The following is a 22229-nucleotide window of genomic DNA, read 5'->3' on the forward strand; positions in this document are numbered from 1 at the left end:
GTGAGTGTCCCGGGTATTACAGTGTCACTGAGAGTGTCCTGGGGCATTACAGTGTCACTGTGAGTGTCCCGGGTATTACAGTGTCACTGTGAGTGTCCCGGGTATTACAGTGTCACTGAGAGTGTCCTGGGGTATTACAGTGTCACTGAGAGTGTCCCGGGTATTACAGTGTCACTGAGAGTGTCCCGGGTATTAGCGTCACTGTGAGTGTCCCGGGGTATTACAGTGTCACTGAGAGTGTCCTGGGGTATTACAGTGTCACAGTGAGTGTTCCGGGGTATTACAGTGTCACTGTGAGTGTCTCAGGTATTACAGTGTCACTGAGAGTGTCCCGGGTATTAGCGTCACTGTGAGTGTCCCGGGGTATTACAGTGTCACTGAGAGTGTCCTGGGGCATTACAGTGTCACTGAGAGTGTCCCGGGTATTACAGTGTCACTGTGAGTGTCCCGGGGTATTACAGTGTCACTGAGAGTGTCCTGGGTCATTACAGTGTCACTGAGAGTGTCCCGGGTATTACAGTGTCACTGAGAGTGTCCCGGGTATTACAGTGTCACTGAGAGTGTCCTGGGGTATTAGCGTCACTGTGAGTGTCCCGGGGTATTACAGTGTCACTGAGAGTGTCCTGAGGTATTACAGTGAGTGTCTTGGGGTATTACAGTGTCACAGTGAGTGTCCCGGGTATTACAGTGTCACTGAGAGTGTCCTGAGGTATTACAGTGAGTGTCTTGGGGTATTACAGTGTCACAGTGAGTGTCCCGGGTATTACAGTGTCACAGTGAATGTCCTGGGTATTACAGTGCCACAGTGAGTGTCCCGAGGTATTACAGTGTCACAGTGAGTGTCCTGGGGTATTACAGTGTCACTGAGAGTGTCCTGAGGTATTACAGTGTCACTGAGAGTGTCCTGGGGTATTACAGTGTCACAGTGAGTGTCCTGGGGTATTACAGTGTCACTGAGAGTGTCCTGAGCTATTACAGTGTCACTGAGAGTGTCCTGGGGTATTACAGTGTCACAGTGAGTGTCCTGGGGTATTACAGTGCCACAGTGAGTGTCCTGGGGTATTACAGTGTCACTGAGAGTGTCCTGGGGTATTACAGTGTCACTGTGAGTGTCCCGGGGTATTACAGTGTCACAGTGAGTGTCCCGGGTATTACAGTGTCACAGTGAGTGTCCTGGGGTATTACAGTATCACTGAGAGTGTCCTGGGGTATTACAGTGTCACAGTGAGTGTCCCGGGTATTACAGTGTCACAGTGAGTGTCCCGGGGTATTACAGTGTCACTGAGAGTGTCCTGGGGTATTACAGTGTCACAGTGAGTGTCCCGGGGTATTACAGTGTCACTGAGAGTGTCCTGGGGTATTACAGTGTTACAGTGAGTGTCCCGGGTATTACAGTGTCACAGTGAATGTCCTGAGGTATTACAGTGTCACAGTGAGTGTCCCGGGGTATTACAGTGTCACTGAGAGTGTCCTGGGTATTACAGTGTCACTGAGAGTGTCCCGGGTATTACAGTGTCACAGTGAGTGTCCTGGGGTATTACAGTGTCACTGAGAGTGTCCTGGGGTATTACAGTGTCACAGTGAGTGTCCCGGGTATTACAGTGTCACAGTGAGTGTCCCGGGGTATTACAGTGTCACTGAGAGTGTCCTGGGGTATTACAGTGTCACAGTGAGTGTCCCGGGGTATTACAGTGTCACTGAGAGTGTCCTGGGGTATTACAGTGTCACAGTGAGTGTCCCGGGTATTACAGTGTCACAGTGAATGTCCTGAGGTATTACAGTGTCACAGTGAGTGTCCCGGGGTATTACAGTGTCACTGAGAGTGTCCTGGGTATTACAGTGTCACTGAGAGTGTCTCAGGTATTACAGTGTCACTGAGAGTATCCTGGGGTATTACAGTGCCACATTGAGTGTCCCGGGTATTACAGTGTCACAGTGAGTGTCCTGAGGTATTACAGTGTCACGGTGAGTGTCCCGGGTATTACAGTGTCACAGTGAATGTCCCGGGTATTACAGTGTCACCGTGAGTGTCTCAGGTATTACAGTGTCACTGAGAGTGTCCTGGGGTATTACACAGTGTCACCGTGAGTGTCCTGAGGTATTACAGTGTCACAGTGAGTGTCCCGGGTATTACAGTGCCACAGTGAGTGTCCTGGGGTATTACAGTGCCACAGTGAGTGTCCTGGGGTATTACAGTGTCACAGTGAGTGTCCTGGGGTATTACAGTGTCACAGTGAGTGCCCTGGGGCATTACAGTGTCACTGAGAGTGTCCTGGTAATTACAGTGTCACTGAGAGTGTCTTGGGGTATTACAGTGTCACTGAGTGTCCTGAGGTATTACAGTGTCACTGAGAGTGTCCTGGGTATTACAGTGTCACCGTGAGTGTCTCAGGTATTACAGTGTCACTGAGAGTGTCCTGGGTATTACAGTGTCACCGTGAGTGTCCTGGGTATTACAGTGTCACCGTGAGTGTCTCAGGTATTACAGTGTCACTGAGAGTGTCCTGGGGTATTACACAGTGTCACCGTGAGTGTCCTGGGGTATTACAGTGTCACTGTGAGTGTCCCGGGGTATTACAGTGTCACAGTGAGTGTCCCGGGTATTACAGTGTCACAGTGAGTGTCCTGGGGTATTACAGTGTCACTGAGAGTGTCCTGGGGTATTACAGTGTCACAGTGAGTGTCCCGGGTATTACAGTGTCACAGTGAGTGTCCCGGGGTATTACAGTGTCACTGAGAGTGTCCTGGGGTATTACAGTGTCACAGTGAGTGTCCCGGGGTATTACAGTGTCACTGAGAGTGTCCTGGGGTATTACAGTGTCACAGTGAGTGTCCCGGGTATTACAGTGTCACAGTGAATGTCCTGAGGTATTACAGTGTCACAGTGAGTGTCCCGGGGTATTACAGTGTCACTGAGAGTGTCCTGGGTATTACAGTGTCACTGAGAGTGTCCCGGGTATTACAGTGTCACAGTGAGTGTCCTGGGGTATTACAGTGTCACTGAGAGTGTCCTGGGGTATTACAGTGTCACAGTGAGTGTCCCGGGTATTACAGTGTCACAGTGAGTGTCCCGGGGTATTACAGTGTCACTGAGAGTGTCCTGGGGTATTACAGTGTCACAGTGAGTGTCCCGGGGTATTACAGTGTCACTGAGAGTGTCCTGGGGTATTACAGTGTCACAGTGAGTGTCCCGGGTATTACAGTGTCACAGTGAATGTCCTGAGGTATTACAGTGTCACAGTGAGTGTCCCGGGGTATTACAGTGTCACTGAGAGTGTCCTGGGTATTACAGTGTCACTGAGAGTGTCTCAGGTATTACAGTGTCACTGAGAGTATCCTGGGGTATTACAGTGCCACATTGAGTGTCCCGGGTATTACAGTGTCACAGTGAGTGTCCTGAGGTATTACAGTGTCACGGTGAGTGTCCCGGGTATTACAGTGTCACAGTGAATGTCCCGGGTATTACAGTGTCACCGTGAGTGTCTCAGGTATTACAGTGTCACTGAGAGTGTCCTGGGGTATTACACAGTGTCACCGTGAGTGTCCTGAGGTATTACAGTGTCACAGTGAGTGTCCCGGGTATTACAGTGCCACAGTGAGTGTCCTGGGGTATTACAGTGCCACAGTGAGTGTCCTGGGGTATTACAGTGTCACAGTGAGTGTCCTGGGGTATTACAGTGTCACAGTGAGTGCCCTGGGGCATTACAGTGTCACTGAGAGTGTCCTGGTAATTACAGTGTCACTGAGAGTGTCTTGGGGTATTACAGTGTCACTGAGTGTCCTGAGGTATTACAGTGTCACTGAGAGTGTCCTGGGTATTACAGTGTCACCGTGAGTGTCTCAGGTATTACAGTGTCACTGAGAGTGTCCTGGGTATTACAGTGTCACCGTGAGTGTCCTGGGATATTACAGTGCCACAGTGAGTGTCCCGGGTATTACAGTGCCACAGTGAGTGTCCTGGGTATTACAGTGCCACAGTGAGTGTCCTGGGGTATTACAGTGTCACTGAGAGTGTCCTGGGGTATTACAGTGTCACTGAGAGTGTCCCGGGTATTACAGTGCCACAGTGAGTGTCCTGAGGTATTACAGTGCCACAGTGAGTGTCCTGGGGTATTACAGTGCCACAGTGAGTGTCCTGGGGCATTACAGTGTCACTGAGAGTGTCCTGGGTATTACAGTGTCACAGAGAGTGTCCTGGGGTATTACAGTGTCACCGTGAGTGTCCTGGGCATTACAGTGTCACTGTGAGTGTCCTGGGGTATTACAGTGTCACAGTGAGTGTCCAGGATTTTACAGTGTCACAGTGAGTGTCCTGGGGTATTACAGTGCCACATTGAGTGTCCCGGGTATTACAGTGTCACATTGAGTGTCCTGGGGTATTACAATGTCACAGTGAGTGTCCTGGGGTATTACAGTGTCACTGAGAGTGTCCTGGGGTATTACAGTGTCACAGTGAGTGTCCTGGGGTATTACAGTGTCACTGAGAGTGTCCTGGGGTATTACAGTGTCACTGAGAGTGTCCCGGGTATTGCAGTGTCACAGTGTGTGTCTGGGGTATTACAGTGTCACCGTAAGTGTCCTGGGGTATTAGTGTCACCGAGAGTGTCCTGGGGTATTACAGTGTCACTGAGAGTGTCCTGGGGTATTACAGTGTCACTGAGAGTGTCCTGGGGTATTACAGTGTCACCGTGAGTGTCCTGGGGTATTGGTGTCACCGAGTGTGTCCTGGGGTATTACAGTGTCACTGAGAGTGTCCTGGGGTATCACAGTGTCACTGAGAGTGTCCTGGGGTATTACAGTGTCACTGAGAGTGTCCTGGGGTATTACAGTGTCACTGAGAGTGTCCTGGGGTATTACAGTGTCACTGAGAGTGTCCTGGGGTATTACAGTGTCACTGAGAGTGTCCCGGATATTACAGTGTCACAGTGAGTGTCCTGGATATTACAGTGTCACCGTGAGTGTCCTGGGGTATTGGTGTCACCGAGTGTGTCCTGGGGTATTACAATGTCACTGAGAGTGTCCTGGGGTATTACAGTGTCACTGAGAGTGTCCTGGGGTATTACAGTGTCACTGAGAGTGTCCCGGATATTACAGTGTCACAGTGAGTGTCCTGGATATTACAGTGTCACCGTGAGTGTCCTGGGGTATTCGTGTCACAGTGAATGGATAACAGGTACTGTTCTTATTCAATAGCCTTCATTTTAACATGTCATCATGGGAAACGAGCAATAGAACAGTTTGTGGTTAGGGTAAGAAACTAAAGAGACAGTATCCCTCTTTCATCGCTTACCTAGGCTGTAGAACAAAACTCTAAAATGGTATCTCTTCAATGATCCCATTAAGTAAGCTCTATGCTTCTTTCGATAAAAATAAACTTGGACACAATAGATGGAGCCATGCATGGTGGCTAATTGCGACAGGACAATGTGAATTTATCAAACCCTTTGAAGGTTACAGGAGCAGTTCTGCACCAAGACCAAAATGCAAGATGTTTTTTGAAAAAGGTTTTGGTATGTTCAATGAATAATAATGTGAAGATTTTCAGTCTTTTACATTTCCCCAATTCCATGCCATAACACACGACTGCAGAATATAAACTTTGTGGATCTTGGATGAAACAAAGAGGCGCAGCTTTGAAAGGTGAAGACGCCTTCATTACTCCAAGGGTTTCAAATAACCTGATATTTTGCAACAAAACTGAGATCTGAAGAGAGAACGACTGGGATGTTGTTTAAAATCTCACCCTACTGTATATTGGCCAACCAAGACACACTGCTTCTGCATGCACCTTGTATTCGCGGACAAGGAGCAGACAACACAAATACTGCGTTCATTTTTGAATGCTTTAACACTTGTGCTTTCTTCATTTTTAGGTCAACTAAAGGGATAATGTCTCTTTAAGGAGTTTCACAGACTGTGTTTATCTCGTGTCACCAGCACAAGCTCCTGGTATTTCACTTACCAGTGTGTATCTTCTCATGTCTCTGCAGTAGGTACTTCTGGATAAATCGCATGCTACATTGGCTGCACTGATATGGCTTTTCACCTAAAAGCAAAACAAAATCCAAATTTCTCCTCAGCTCACTCAGGATGTAAATGTCTAAAATTATTCTTCTCGACCTAGCAATCTAAGTTACTTGGCTAAGAACTGTGACTGTTGGATTTGTTTCAAAGGCGTACTGCAAGCGACCCGAGATACTTTCTTATCATGAAGCTCCTGAGCTGAACATAACTCAACTCGCTTTTTTTTTAAAATAAGGAATTCAAATAAAGAGACAGTATCCCTTTTTGTTGCTCTACTAAAGCTCATCTTTACAACCATTACTAGAAATATGAGCAGCATTCACGAACATCACCTCCCCAGCTGTGAAAGATGTTGACGGAAAAGGCTGTGGAAATCATTCTAAACTATATCAAATGTAAACAATGGATGGCACCAAAGCCAGAGATTAATCATTCATATTTAGTGGCCTGCAACTCTCTTGCACCAGCTCGTTCTCTATAATTGGTAACGCAAGCCAAATTCCTTCTTTACAGTTCAAGACACTCCTGCTAGGATAGGAAGCAAGTTTGAGGCATAAAAATGTGATCTGCTGGAGCTTATAGGCGACTTGATAATAAGTGCTTCTGTTTGATATCATCAGAAAACTATCTCGATCAGAAAGTTTTGTAACTCTACAGTAATTGACAATGATGCTGTTTTTAAAAAATACCATTCTGTGTGCAGCGGGCACGGAGTGAGCAACTTGAGAGTTTGGTAAGTGTGGGAATTCGGTGAAGTGGGGGAAAGAGGTGCTGTTTTGCCTTGCTTTTCCTAACTTTTTCCGCAGAGCGGCGGCAGACCTGAGCAGCAGCAGACAGAGGGCGGGGATAAAAGCAGCAGCAGACAGAGGGCGGGGATAAAAGCAGCAGCAGACAGAGGGCGGGGATAAAAGCAGCAGCAGACCTGCAACAAGAGAAAACTGCAGTGTGACGTCACAGGTGAGACACAGGTAAGTGATTGGTAGTGACGGTGGCCTAAGTTTTAAGTTAACATACAGCATATAACTAAATTTTAAAAACTAAACTTAATTTAATTAATCTAATAAATTAAACGAGGTAAATAATTTGATTAACACTAAATTGATTAATTAAATAAATAAAATAATGGGAGAACAGGAGATATGTTGCTGCTGCAATATGTGGGAGCTTGTGGACATTTTTGTCCAGAGTGACTACATCTGCAGTAAGTGTCTGCAGCTCGAGGAACTTCGGCTTCGAGTTGAGGAGCTGGAGTCCGAGCTGTGGACATTGCGAGACATCAGGGAGGGAGAAAGCTACCTGGACCTTTTGCTCCAGGAAGCAGCCACACCCCTTAGATTAAATACTTTAGAACTGACACGTGGTCAGGGACAGGAGGGTGTGACTGCGAGTGAGGCAGGTACGGTGATCCAGGAGGTAGCATTGTAGGAGCCTCAGTCCCTGCGCTTGTCCAATATTCGAGGTTCTTGCAACCCTTGTGGACAAGGGCGGGGACTGTGGGGAGGATGAGCAAACTGACCATGGCACCGTGGTACAGGAAGCCGTTCAAGTCGGGGGAGTAAAAAGGAAGGTGGTTGTAGTAGGCGACAGTATAGTTAGGGGGATAGACACTGTTCCCTGCAGCCAGGAGCATGAGTCCCAAAGGCTATGTTGCCTACCCGGTGCCAGGGTTAAGGATATCTCCTCCGGGCTGGAGAAGAACTTGGAGTGGGAGGGGGAGGATCCAGTTGTCGAGGTCCATGTAGGTACCAATGACATAGGTAGGACTAAGAAAAGGGTTCTGCTGAGAGAGTTTGAGCAGCTAGGGACTAAATTAAAAACCAGAACCACAAAGGTAATAATCTCTGGATTATTACCTGAGCCACAAGGAAACTGGCACAGAGTCAATAGGATCAGGGAGATGAATGCATGGCTCAAAGATTGGTGTGGGTGAAGTGGGTTTTGATTCGTGGGTCACTGGCACCAGTACTGGGGAAAGAGAGAGCTGTTCCATTGGGACGGACTGCACCTGAACCATGCTAGGACCAGAGTTCTAGAATCGAATAACCAGGGAGGTAGATAGGGCTTTAAACTAAATAAGGGGGGGAGGGTCCCGGTGGAGAGAAATCTAGAATGCAAAAGAGAAAAGACAAAGAAGCAGTGCAGGAAAGTGATTGGGGTGAGGATAACCAGATTGTGTCAGGAAGGGACAGAGCGTACAAACAAAAGACAACAAATAGGGTCCGGGAAAGAAAAAATGGTAATAAGAAAAATAGGGCCATAGTACAAAAAAATGTTAAGATGTCTAAAATGTTAAAAAGACAAATCTAAAGGCACTGTATCTGAATGCACGAAGCATTCGTAATAAGGTAGACGAATTAACAGCACAAATAGATGTAAATGGATATGATATAATTGCAATTACAGAGACATGGCTGCAGGGTGACCAAGGCTGGGAGCTGAATATCCAAAGGTATTCGATATTTCGGAAGGACAGGCAAAAAGGAAAAGGAGGTGGGGTGGCGTTGTTAGTAAAGGATGAAATCAGAGCAATAGTGAGAAAGGATATTGGCTCAGAAAATCAAGATGTAGAATCAGTCTGGGTGGAGTTAAGAAGCACCAAGGGGCAGAAAACACTGGTGGGAGTTGTCTATAGGCCTCCAAACAGTGGTGGTAATGTAGGGGATGGGATCAAACAGGAAATTAGAGATGCATGTAACAAGGGTATTACAGTAATCATGGGTGACTTTAATCCACATATAGACTGGCCAAACCAAATTAACAATCATACTATGGAGGATGAATTCCTGGAGTGTGTACGAGATGGTTTTTTAGACCAGTACGTTGAGGAGCCAACCAGGGAACAGGCTATCCTAGATTGGGTATTGTGCAATGAGAAGGGGTTAATTAATGATCTTGTTGTGCGGGGTCCTTTAGGGAAGAGTGACCATAACATGACAGAATTCTTCATTAAGATGGAATGTGAAGTAGTCCAATCCGAAACTAGGGTCCTAAATCTAAACCAAGGAAACTATGAAGGTATGAGGAGTGAGTTGGCTATGATAGATTGGGAAGCTTCATTAAAAGGCATGATGGTGGATAGGCAATGGCTAACATTGAAGGAACAAATGCATGAATTGCAACAATTATACATTCCTTTCTGGCACAAAAACACAAAAGAAGCGGCCCAACCATGGCTAACAAAAGAAATCAAGGATAGTATTAGATCCAAAGAGGAGTCATATAAAGTTGCCAGAAAAAGTAGCAAGCCTGAGGATTGGGAGCAGTTTAGAATTCAGCAAAAAAGAACCAAGAGATTGATTAAAAGGGGAAAACAGGGTATGAGAGTAAACTTGCAAGGAACATAAAAGTGGACTGTAAAAGCTTCTACAAGTATGTAAAAAGAAAAAGATTAGTGAAGACAAATGTCAGTCCCTTACAATCAGAAACGGGAGAGTGTATAATGGGGAACAAGGAGATGGCAGAGCAATTAAACAAATACTTTGGTTCTGTCTTCACGGAAGAGGACACAAATAACTTCCCAGAAATGCTAGGGAACTAAGGGATTAGTGAGAAGGAGGAATTAAAGGAAATTAGTATTAGTAAAAAAATAGTGCTGGAGAAATTAATGGGACTGAAAGCCAATAAATCCCCAGGGCCTGATAATCTGCATCCCAGAGTACTAAAAGAGGTAGCCATGGAAATAGTGGATGCATTGGTTGCCATCTTCCAAAATTCTATAGATTATGGAACAGTTCCTGCAGATTGGAGGGCGGCAAATGTAACCCCACTATTTAAAAAAGGAGGGAGAGAGAAAACAGGGAACGAGAGACCGGTTAGCCTGACATCAGTAGTAGGGAAAATGCTAGAGTCTATTATAAAGGATGTGATAATAGGACACTTAGAAAATATCAACGGGATTAGACAAAGTCAACATGGATTTATGAAAGGGAAATCATATTTAACAAACCTACTGGAGTTTTTTTGAGGATGTAACTGGTAGAATAGATAAGGGAGAACTAGCGGATGTGGTTTATTTGGATTTTCAGAAGGCCTTTGATAAAGTCCCACCTAAGAGGTTAGTGTGCAAAATTAAAGCACATGGGATTGGTGGTAATATACTGGCATGGACTGAAAATTGGATTAACAAGTGCCATTTACCCAGCAAGTCCTGACTGTGCCAGTACAGTCTCGATGACAGTCTGCACAACCTAATGTTAAAATGTCTTCACTTTGCTCTTCCAGTTGTAGCCTTAGAGGCTGTTTGCGTGCAAATAAAACCAAGCATCATCTGTCAGTTCCCCCTCCCCCCAGTACAATCTATTTCAAACCAGGTCACAATGTTCATTTCACTTAAGAACTGAGCCAAAATGTTCACTTAGGTTAGACAAAAGAAAATAAGATGGATTTAAGAACTAGCCAGGGTTGAGGGAAATGCTCCAGTGTTGTACTTACTTCTCATGTGATAGCTTGTCCCTGTTGGTAATCTGGCCTTACTTGCTAATGGTAAGTGGACATGTAAATGAAGAACACCCCCTGATAACTACCCTCAACGATGAAACTCACTTAACAGATGAAATGCCAGTTCCCCCCAATAACTCAATGGGTAAAAGTATAGACCCGAAGGTCCATGGGCACTAGCACATGTTGTAAACCTCACCAACTATGGCAACTCTTGGCACAATCCTGGCTGCTTCTCAAATCCAAAATGATTTTTATTGCTACACAAAGTATATTTTGGTGCATTTCTTGATTGGGGGTGTTTTATGTGGCCTCGGTACCCATGACTAGGGAGGGGAAAAAACAATTAGCCAGGGTTCTCACACTTGATCACTGTTCTGTAACTCCTGCTGGAAAGTGCATTTTTATGGATGGCATGAGAGGACAGAAAGAGGCTTGGCTGTAACATCCTCCATCGTGGACAAGCCCACCAACATCACTGTCTAGACTCAAATATGAAGAACAGCCATTTGGATCTGGCACCAGAAGATACATCAGCCAGGATCCAATCTTTGACCAAAATCCAGTGATCTCTCCTGGAAAGTGCCATGCCTGGAAATCAGATGAGATAAGGATAGGGCTCAGGTGTGATGCCCAACAATGCCTAATAACCTGCCAACGCTCACTGCCGAGACTTGTACAAAAATGATTATTTCAGTGAGGTAATGGAGAGTGGTCATTCCCTGTGGAGCCATACTGGAAACAGTCAGTGCCTTCAGGAAAAGGATGTGGAAAACTATTTTCCTTCCTCAGATATCAACGGTCCTTGTCTCTTTCCCCTGGGAAATTATATGGAACAAATGTATCTTTTAATACTGTACAAACAATAATGTGGTTTGAATGAAAAACTCTGGATTTATTGAGTTCATATTGCTGCTAACAAAGTGATAGCACAAGTTTTGTAGACACAGATGTGCAGTTGTGCAAAAATGTCAAAATATTAAGTGCTAAAAGTAGAGAGCATAGCTTTCAAATGTCAGTGAATTTGCAATAAAAGGTGTGGGGGCGGGGGGGAGGAGGGTAGTATAATTGGTCCCTTATACTTCACAATACTATCTTAATTACCTTGGCAAACCAAAGCAAAATATTTGAAATGAAGCTTTGTATAAAGTAAAATTCTGAATCAAACTTTCTACACTTCAAAGGTTATGGAGGAATCAGTAGCATCATCTACGTTGTCCGATCCAAACTTACCGGGCTTCTATAAAAAGCAGAATCAAGTCCGCAATGGTATCGCAACTGACCTTCACTTACTTTATTCTTCGTTTGGGCTCCCACGGTTGCGCCCTGATTGATCGCGTGTTGTGCACTGCATGGGAATGCATTTTTCTCACATGGGGACAGAAAGGCTTACCTCCACAATCCAAGTGCTTTGGAAGATTGTACGCTTCAGACAGATTATATTTACCCTTTGAATCAAGCAAGAGATGATACTTCAAGCAAAACCTCCTTTCTCAAAATAGTGTAATTGTTGGGTGAATACACGACCCGCTTGGGTAGGTCAGCCATGCTTTCTAATAAGCCTGACCATGGAGACGACTGGGTCAGCCATGCTTTCTAATAAGCCTGAGCATGGAGATCAACTGGGTCAGCCATGCCTTCCAATAAACCTGAGCATGGAGATCGACTGGGTCAGCCATGCTTTCTAATAAGCCTGAGCATGGAGATCGACTGGGTCAGCCATGCCTTCCAATAAAACTGAGCATGGAGATCGACTGGGTCAGCCATGCCTTCCAATAAACCTGAGCATGGAGATCGACTGGGTCAGCCATGTCTTCCATTAAAACTGAGCATGGAGATCGACTGGGTCAGCCATGCCTTCCAATGAACCTGACCATGGAGATCGACTGAGTCAGCCATGCTTTCTAATAAGCCTGACCATGGAGATCGACTGGGTCAGCCATGCCTTCCAATAAACCAGAGCATGGAGATCGACTGGGTCAGCCATGCTTTCTAATAAGCCTGACCATGGAGATCGACTGGGTCAGCCATGTCTTCCAATAAACCAGAGCATGGAGATCGACTGGGTCAGCCATGCTTTCCAATAAACCTGACAATGGAGATCGACTGGGTCAGCCATGTCTTCCAGTAAACCAGAGCATGGAGATCGACTGGGTCAGCCATGCCTTCCAATAAGCCTGAGCATGGAGATCGACTGGGTCAGTCATGTCTTCCAATAAACCTGACCATGGAGATCGACTGGGTCAGCCATGTCTTCCAATAAACCTGAGCATGGAGATCGACTGGGTCAGCCATGTCTTCCAATAAACCAGAGCATGGAGATCGACTGGGTCAGCCATGCCTTCCAATAAACCTGAGCATGGAGATCGACTGGGTCAGTCATGTCTTCCAATAAACCAGAGCATGGAGATCGACTGGGTCAGCCATGCCTTCCAATAAGCCAGAGCATGGAGATCGACTGGGTCAGCCATGTCTTCCAATAAACCTGACCATGGAGATCGACTGGGTCAGTCATGTCTTCCAATAAGCCTGAGCATGGAGATCGACTGGGTCAGTCATGTCTTCCAATAAACCTGACCATGGAGATCGACTGGGTCTGCCATGTCTTCCAATAAACCTGACCATGGAGATCGACTGGGTCAGCCATGCTTTCCAGTAAGCCTGAGCATGGAGATCGACGGGTCAGTCATGTCTTCCAATAAACCTGACCATGGAGATCGACTGGGTCAGCAATGCCTTCCAATACATCTGACCATGGAGAATGACTGGGTCAGCCATGCTTTCCAATAAGCCTGAGCATGGAGATCGACGGGTCAGTCATGTCTTCCAATAAACCTGACCATGGAGATCGACTGGGTCAGCCATGCCTTCCAATAAACCTGACCATGGAGATCGACTGGGTCAGCCATGCCTTCCAATAAACCAGAGCATGGAGATCGACCGGGTCAGCCATGCTTTCTAATAAGCCTGAGCATGGAGATCGACTGGGTCAGCCATGTCTTCCAATAATCCTGACCATGGATTTCGACTGGGTCAGCCAAGCCTTCCAATAAGCCTGAGCATGGAGATCGACTGGGTCAGCCATGCCTTCCAATAATCCTGACCATGGATTTCGACTGGGTCAGCCATGTCTTCCAATAATCCTGACCATGGATTTCGACTGGGTCAGCCAAGCCTTCCAATAAGCCTGAGCATGGAGATCGACTGGGTCAGCCATGCCTTCCAATAAGCCTGACCATGGAGATCGACTGGGTCAGTCATGTCTTCCAATAAACCTGACCATGGATTTCGACTGGGTCAGCCATGCCTTCCAATAAGCCTGAGCATGGAAATCGACTGGGTCAGCCATGCCTTCCAATAAACCTGAGCATGGAGATCGACTGGGTCAGCAATGCCTTCCAATAAACCTGACAATGGAGATCGACTGGGTCAGCCATGCCTTCCAATAAGCCTGAGCATGGAGATCGACTGGGTCAGTCATGTTTTCCAATAAACCTGACCATGGAGATCGACTGGGTCAGCCATGCTTTCCAATAAGACTGAGCATGGAGATCGACTGGGTCAGTGTCATTGGATAATAAGCCTGAGCATGGAGAAGGACCGGGGCAGTGTCATTGGATAATAAGCCTGAGCATGGAGATTGACGGGGTCGGTATCATTGGATAATGAGCCTGAGCATGGAGAAGGACTGGGTCAGTGTCATTGGATAATAAGGCTGAGCATGGAGAAGGATTGGGTCAGTGTCATTCTATAATAAGGCTGAGCATGGAGAAGGACTGGGGCAGTGTCATTAGATAATAAGCCTGAGCATGGAGAAGGAGTGGGTCAGTGTCATTAGATAATAAGCCTGAGCATGGAGATTGACGGGGTCGGTATCATTGGATAATGAGCCTGAGCATGGAGAAGGACTGGATCGGTGTCATTGGATAATAAGCCTGAGCATGGAGAAGGACTGGGTCAGTGTCATGAGATAATAAGCCTGAGCATGGAGAAGGACTGGGTCGGTGTCATTAGATAATAAGCCTGAGCATGGAGAAGGACTGGGTCAGTGTCATTAGATAATAAGCCTGAGCATGGAGAAGGACTGGGTCAGTCTCATTCGATAATAAGCCTGAGCATGGAGAAGGACTGGGTCAGTGTCATTGGATAATAAGCCTGAGCATGGAGAAGGACTGGGTCAGTGTCAATAGATAATAAGCCTGAGCATGGAGAAGGACTGGGTCAGTCTCATGAGATAATAAGCCTGAGCATGGAGAAGGACTGGGTCAGTCTCGTTAGATAATACGCCTGAGGATGGAGAAGGACTGGGTCAGTGTCATCAGATAATAAGCCTGAGCATGGAGATAGACTGGGTCAGTGTCATTAGATAATGAGTCAGAGCATGGAGAAGGACTGGGTCAGTGTCATTGGATAATAAGCCTGAGCATGGAGATGGACTGGGTCAGTGTCATTAGATAACAAGCCTGAGCATGGAGAAGGACTGGGTCAGTGTCATTAGATAATAAGCCTGAGCATGGAGATCGACTGGGTCAGTGTCATTAGATAACAAGCCTGAGCATGGAGATCGACTGGGTCAGTGTCATTAGATAATAAGCCTGAGCTTGGAGAAGGACTGGGTCAGTGTCATTGGATAATAAGCCTGAGCATGGAGAAGGACTTGGTCAGTCTCATTCGATAATAAGCCTGAGCATGGAGAAGGACTGGGTCAGTGTCACTGGATAATAAGCCTGAGCATGGAGAAGAACTGGGTCAGTGTCATTAGATAATAAGCCTGAGCATGGAGATGGACTGGGTCAGTGTCATTCGATCATAAGCCTGAGCATGGAGAAGGACTGGGTCAGTGTCACTGGATAATAAGCCTGAGCATGGAGAAGGACTGGGTCAGTGTCATTAGATAATAAGCCTGAGCATGGAGATGGACTGGGTCAGTGTCATTAGATAATAAGCCTGAGCATGGAGAAGGACTGGGTCAGTGTCATTCGATAATAAGCCTGAGCATGGAGAAGGACTGGGTCAGTGTCATTGGATAATAAGCCTGAGCATGGAGAAGGACTGGGTCAGTGTCATTGGATAATAAGCCTGAGCATGGAGAAGGACTGGGTCAGTGTCATTGGATAATAAGCCTGAGCATGGAGAAGGACTGGGTCAGTGTCATTAGATAATAAGCCTGAGCATGGAGATTGTCGGGGTCGGTGTCATTGGATAATAAGCCTGAGCATGGAGATTGACGGGGTCGGTGTCATGAGATAATAAGCCTGAGCATGGAGATGGACTGGGTCAGTGTCATTAGATAATAAGCCTGAGCATGGAGATGGACTGGGTCAGTGTCATTAGATAATAAGCCTGAGCATGGAGATGGACTGGGTCAGTGTCAGTAGATAATAAGCCTGAGCATGGAGAAGGACTGGGTCAGTCTCATTGGATAATAAGCCTGAGCATGGAGAAGGACTGGGGCAGTGTCATTAGATAATGAGCCTGAGCATGGAGAAGGACTGGGTCAGTGTCATTAGATAATACGCCTGAGGATGGAGAAGGACTGGGTCAGTGTCATCAGATAATAAGCCTGAGCATGGAGATAGACTGGGTCAGTGTCATTAGATAATGAGTCAGAGCATGGAGAAGGACTGGGTCAGTGTCATTGGATAATAAGCCTGAGCATGGAGATGGACTGGGTCAGTGTCATTAGATAACAAGCCTGAGCATGGAGAAGGACTGGGTCAGTGTCATTAGATAATAAGCCTGAGCATGGAGATCGACTGTGTCAGTGTCATTAGATAATAAGCCTGAGCATGGAGAAGGACTGGGGCAGTGTCATTGGATAATAAGCCTGAGCATGGAGAAGGACTGGGTCAGTGTCATTAGATAATAAGCCTGAGCATGGAGAAGGACTGGGTCAGTGTCATTAGATAATAAGCCTGAGCATGGAGATCGACTGGGTCAGTGTCATTAGATAATAAGCCTGAGCATGGAGAAGGACTGGGTCAGTGTCATTGGATAATAAGCCTGAGCATGGAGAAGGACTGGGTCAGTGTCATTGGATAATAAGCCTGAGCTTGGAGAAGGACTGGGTCAGTGTCATTAGATAATAAGCCTGAGCATGGAGAAGGACTGGGTCAGTGTCATTGGATAATAAGCCTGAGCTTGGAGAAGGACTGGGTCAGTGTCATTGGATAATAAGCCTGAGCATGGAGATGGACTGGGGCAGTGTCATTAGATAATAAGCCTGAGCATGGAGAAGAACTGGGTCAGTGTCATTAGATAACAAGCCTGAGCATGGAGATCGACTGGGTCAGTGTCATTAGATAATAAGCCTGAGCTTGGAGAAGGACTGGGTCAGTGTCATTGGATAATAAGCCTGAGCATGGAGAAGGACTTGGTCAGTCTCATTCGATAATAAGCCTGAGCATGGAGAAGGACTGGGTCAGTGTCACTGGATAATATGCCTGAGCATGGAGGAGGACTGGGTCGGTCTCATTGGATAATAAGCCTGAGCATGGAGAAGGACTGGGTCAGTGTCATTAGATAATAAGCCTGAGCATGGAGAAGGACTAGGTCAGTGTCACTGGATAATAAGCCTGAGCATGGAGGAGGACTGGGTCGGTCTCATTGGATAATAAGCCTGAGCATGGAGAAGGACTTGGTCAGTCTCATTCGATAATAAGCCTGAGCATGGAGATGGACTGGGTCAGTGTCATTAGATAATAAGCCTGAGCATGGAGAAGGACTGGGTCAGTGTCATTGGATAATAAGCCTGAGCATGGAGAAGGACTGGGTGTGTGTCATTGGATAATAAGCCTGAGCATGGAGAAGGACTGGGTCAGTGTCATTGGATAATAAGCCTGAGCATGGAGAAGGACTGGGTCAGTGTAATTAGATAATAAGCCTGAGCATGGAGATTGTCGGGGTCGGTGTCACTGGATAATAAGCCTGAGCATGGAGATTGACGGGGTCGGTGTCATGAGATAATGAGCCTGAGCATAGAGATGGACTGGGTCAGTGTCATTAGATAATAAGCCTGAGCATGGAGATGGACTGGGTCAGTGTCATCAGATAATAAGCCTGAGCATGGAGAAGGACTGGGTCAGTCTCATTGGATAATAAGCCTGAGCATGGAGAAGGACTGGGTCAGTGTCATTGGATAATAAGCCTGAGCATGGAGAAGGACTGGGTCAGTGTCATTAGATAATAAGCCTGAGCATGGAGATTGTCGGGGTCGGTGTCATTGGATAATAAGCCTGAGCATGGAGATTGACGGGGTCGGTGTCATGAGATAATAAGCCTGAAAATGGAGATGGACTGGGTCAGTGTCATTAGATAATAAGCCTGAGCATGGAGAAGGACTGGGTCAGTCTCATTGGATAATAAGCCTGAGCATGGAGAAGGACTGGGGCAGTGTCATTAGATAATAAGCCTGAGCATGGAGAAGGACTGGGTCAGTGTCATTAGATAACAAGCCTGAGCACGGAGAAGGACTGGGTCAGTGTCATTCGATAATAAGCCTGAGCATGGAGAAGAACTGGGTCAGTGTCATTGGATAACAAGCCTGAGCACGGAGAAGGACTGGGTCAGTGTCATTAGATAATAAGCCTGAGCATGGAGAAGGACTGGGTCGGTCTCATTAGATAATAAGCCTGAGCATGGAGATCGACTGGGTCAGTGTCATTGGATAATAAGCCTGAGCATGGAGATCGACTGGCTCGGTGTCATTGGATAATAAGCCTGAGCATGGAGATGGACTGGCTCGGTGTCACTGGATAATAAGCCTGAGCATGGAGAAGGACTGTGTCAGTCTCATGAGATAATAAGCCTGAGCATGGAGATCGACTGGGTCAGTCTCATGAGATTATAAGCATGATGTGGAGATGCCGGTGGGGATGGACTGGGGTTGACAATTGTAAACAATTTTACAACACCAAGTTATAGTCCAGCAATTTTATTTTAAATTCACAAGCTTTCGGAGGCTTCCTCCTTCCTCATTTACCTGAGGAAGGAGGAAGCCTCCGAAAGCTTGTGAATTTAAAATAAAATTGCTGGACTATAACTTGGTGTTGTAAAATTGTAGATAATAAGCCTGAGCATGGAGAAGGACTGGGTCAGTGTCATTAGATAATAAGCCTGAGCATGGAGACGGACTGGGTCGGTCTCAATGGATAATAAGCCTGAGCATGGAGAAGGACAGGGTCGATCGCATTGGATAATAAGCCTGAGCATGGAGAAGGACTGGGTCAGTGTCATTGGATAATGAGCCTGAGCATGGAGATGGAGTGGGTCAGTGTCATTGGATAATAAGCCAGTGCATGGAGGTCGACTGGGTTGGTCTCATTGGATAAGGAGCCTGAGCATGCAGAAGGACTGGGTCAGTCTCATTGGATAATAAGCCGAAGCATGGAGAAGGATTGGGTCAGTCGCATTGGATAATAAGCCTGAGCATGGCGGAGGACTGGGTCAGTGTCATTCGATAATGAGCCTGAGCATGGAGAAGGACTGGGTCAGTGTCATTGGATAAAGAGCCTGAGCATGGAGAAGGACTGGGTCAGTCTCATTGGATAATAAGCCTGAACACGGAGAAGGACTGGGTCAGTGTCATCAGATAATAAGCCTGAGCGTGGAGATGCACTGGGTCAGTGTCATTCGATAATAAGCCTGAGCATGGAGAAGGAATGAGTCAGTGTCATTGGATAATAAGCCTGAGCATGGAGAAGGACTGGGTCGGTCTCATTAAATAATAAGCCTGAGCATGGAGATCGACTGGGTCAGTGTCATTGGATAATGAGCCTGAGCATGGAGATGGACTGGCTCGGTGTCAATGGATAATAAGCCTGAGCATGGAGATCAACTGGGTCAGTGTCATTCGATAATAAGCCTGAGCATGGAGAAGAACTGGGTCAGTGTCATTCGATAATAAGCCTGAGCATGGAGAAGGATTGGGTCAGTGTCATTAGATAATAAGCCTAAGCATGGAGATGGACTGGGTCAGTGTCATTGGATAATAAGCCTGAGCATGGAGAAGGACTGGGTCAGTGTCATTAGATAATAAGCCTAAGCATGGAGATGGACTGGGTCAGTGTCATTGGATAATAAGCCTGAGCATGGAGAAGGACTGGGTCAGTGTCAATGGATAATAAGCCTGAGCATGGAGATCGACTGGGTCAGTGTCATTGGATAATAAGCCTGAGCATGGAGATGGACTGGCTCGGTGTCACTGGATAATAAGCCTGAGCATGGAGAAGGACTGGGTCGATCGCAATGGATAATAAGCATGAGCATGGAGAAGGACTGGGTCAGTCTCATGAGATAATAAGCCTGAGCATGGAGAAGGACTGGGTCAGTGTCATTGGATAATAAGCCTGAGCATGGAGATGGACTGGGTCAGTGTCATTGGATAATAAGCCTGAGCATTGAGATGGACTGGGTCAGTGTCATTCGATAATAAGCCTGAGCATGGAGATCGACTGGGTCAGTGTCATTGGATAATAAGCCTGAGCATGGAGAAGGACTGGGTCAGTGTCATTGGATAATAAGCCGAAGCATGGAGATGGACTGGGTCAGTGTCATTGGATAATAAGCCTGAGCATGGAGAAGGACTGGGTCAGTGTCATTGGATAATAAGCCTGAGCATGGAGATGGACTGGCTCGGTGTCACTGGATAATAAGCCTGAGCATGGAGAAGGACTGGGTCCGTCTCATTAGATAATAAGCCTGAGCATGGAGAAGGACTGGGTCTGTGTCATTGGATAATAAGCCTGAGCATGGAGAAGGACTGGGTCAGTGTCATTAGATAATAAGCCTGAGCATGGAGAAGGACTGGGTCAGTGTCATTGGATAATAAGCCTGAGCATGGAGAAGGACTGGGTCGGTCTCATTAGATAATAAGCCTGAGCATGGAGAAGGACTGGTACGGTCTCAATAGATAATGAGCCTGAGCATGGAGGTCGACTGGGTCAGTGTCAATGGATAATAAGCCTGAGCATGGAGAATGACTGGGTCAATGTCACTGGATAATAAGCCTGAGCATGGAGAAGGACTGGGTCGGTCTCATTAGATAATAAGCCTGAGCATGGAGAAGGACTGGTACGGTCTCAATAGATAATGAGCCTGAGCATGGAGATCGACTGGGTCCGTGTCATTGGATAATAAGCCTGAGCATGGAGAAGGACTGGGTCTGTCTCATTAGATAATAAGCCTGAGCATGGAGATGGACAGGGTCAGTGTCATTGGAAAATAAGCCTGAGCATGGAGATGGACTGGCTCGGTGTCACTGGATCATAAGTCTGAGCATGGAGAAGGACTGGGTCAGTGTCATTGGATAATGAGCCTGAGCATGGAGAAGGACCGGGGCCGTGTCATTAGATAATAAGCCTGAGCATGGAGAAGGACTGGGTCAGTGTCATTGGATAATAAGCCTGAACACGGAGAAGGACTGGGTCAGTGTCATTGGATAATAAGCCTGAGCATGGAGAAGGACCGGGTCAGTCTCATTGGATAATAAGCCTGAGCATGGAGAAGGACTGGGTCAGTGTCATTGGATCATAAGCCTGAGCATGGAGAAGGACTGGGTCAGTGTCATTGGATAATAAGCCTGAGCATGGAGAAGGACTGGGTCAGTGTCATTGGATAATAAGCCTGAGCATGGAGAAGGACCGGGTCAGTCTCATTGGATAATAAGCCTGAGCATGGAGAAGGACTGGGGCAGTGTCATTGGATATTAAGCCTGAGCATGGAGAAGGACCGGGTCAGTCTCATTGGATAATAAGCCTGAGCATGGAGAAGGACTGGGTCAGTGTCATTGGATAATAAGCCTGAGCATGGAGAAGGACTGGGTCAGTGTCATTCGATAATAAGCCTGAGCATGGAGGAGGACTGGGTCGGTGTCAATAGATAATGAGCCTGAGCATGGAGATGGACTGGGTCGGTGTCATTAGATAATAAGCCTGAGCATGGAGAAGGACTGGGTCAGTCTCATTCGATAATAAGCCTGAGCATGGAGATCGACTGGGTCAGTGTCATTGGATAATAAGCCTGAGCATGGAGAAGGACTGGGTCAGTCTCATCAGATAATAAGCCTGAACATGGAGAAGGACTGGGTCAGTCTCATTCGATGATAAGCCTGAGCATGGAGAAGGACTGGGTCAGTGTCATTAGATAATAAGCCTGAGCATGGAGAAGGACTGGGTCAGTCTCATTCGATCATAAGCCTGAGCATGGAGAAGGACTGGGTCAGTATCATTAGATAATAAGCCTGAGCATGGAGAAGGACTGGGTCAGTCTCATTCGATAATAAGCCTGAGCATGGAGAAGGACTGGGTCAGTCTCATTGGATCATAAGCCTGAGCATGGAGAAGGACTGGGTCAGTCTCATCAGATAATAAGCCTGAGCATGGAGAAGGACTGGGTCAGTCTCATGAGATAATAAGCCTGAGCATGGAGAAGGACTGGGTCAGTGTCATTCGATAACAAGCCTGAGCATGGAGAAGGACTGGGTCAGTGACATTAGATAATAAGCCTGAGCATGGAGAAGGACTGGGTCAGTGTCATTGGATAATAAGCCTGAGCATGGAGAAGGACTGGGTCAGTGACATTAGATAATAAGCCTGAGCATGGAGAAGGACTGGGTCAGTGTCATTCGATAATGAGCCTGAGCATGGAGAAGGACTGGGTCAGTGTCATTGGATAATAAGCCTGAGCATGGGGATGGACTGTGTCAGTGTCATGAGATAATAAGCCTGAGCATGGAGATGGACTGGGTCAGTGTCATTCGATCATAAGCC

General features: G+C 46.7%; 1 protein-coding gene across 4 annotated transcripts in view; it reads right to left on the bottom strand.

Annotated features, from left to right (window-relative positions):
- Positions 1 to 22229, bottom strand: part of LOC137307317 (zinc finger protein 148-like) — a 118935-nt gene that overhangs the window by 12442 nt on the left and 84264 nt on the right. For 3 of the 4 annotated variants that reach the window (XM_067976788.1, XM_067976786.1, XM_067976789.1), the window contains one exon: positions 5963 to 6046. The exons of the other annotated variant lie outside the window; for it this stretch is intronic. In XM_067976788.1, the coding sequence (XP_067832889.1) occupies positions 5963 to 6046 (84 nt within the window). The remainder of the gene's footprint in view (positions 1 to 5962; positions 6047 to 22229) is intronic. 4 annotated transcript variants of the gene reach the window in all.

This window comes from Heptranchias perlo, chromosome X (genome assembly GCF_035084215.1).
Source record: "Heptranchias perlo isolate sHepPer1 chromosome X, sHepPer1.hap1, whole genome shotgun sequence".
Lineage (NCBI taxonomy): Eukaryota > Metazoa > Chordata > Chondrichthyes > Hexanchiformes > Hexanchidae > Heptranchias > Heptranchias perlo.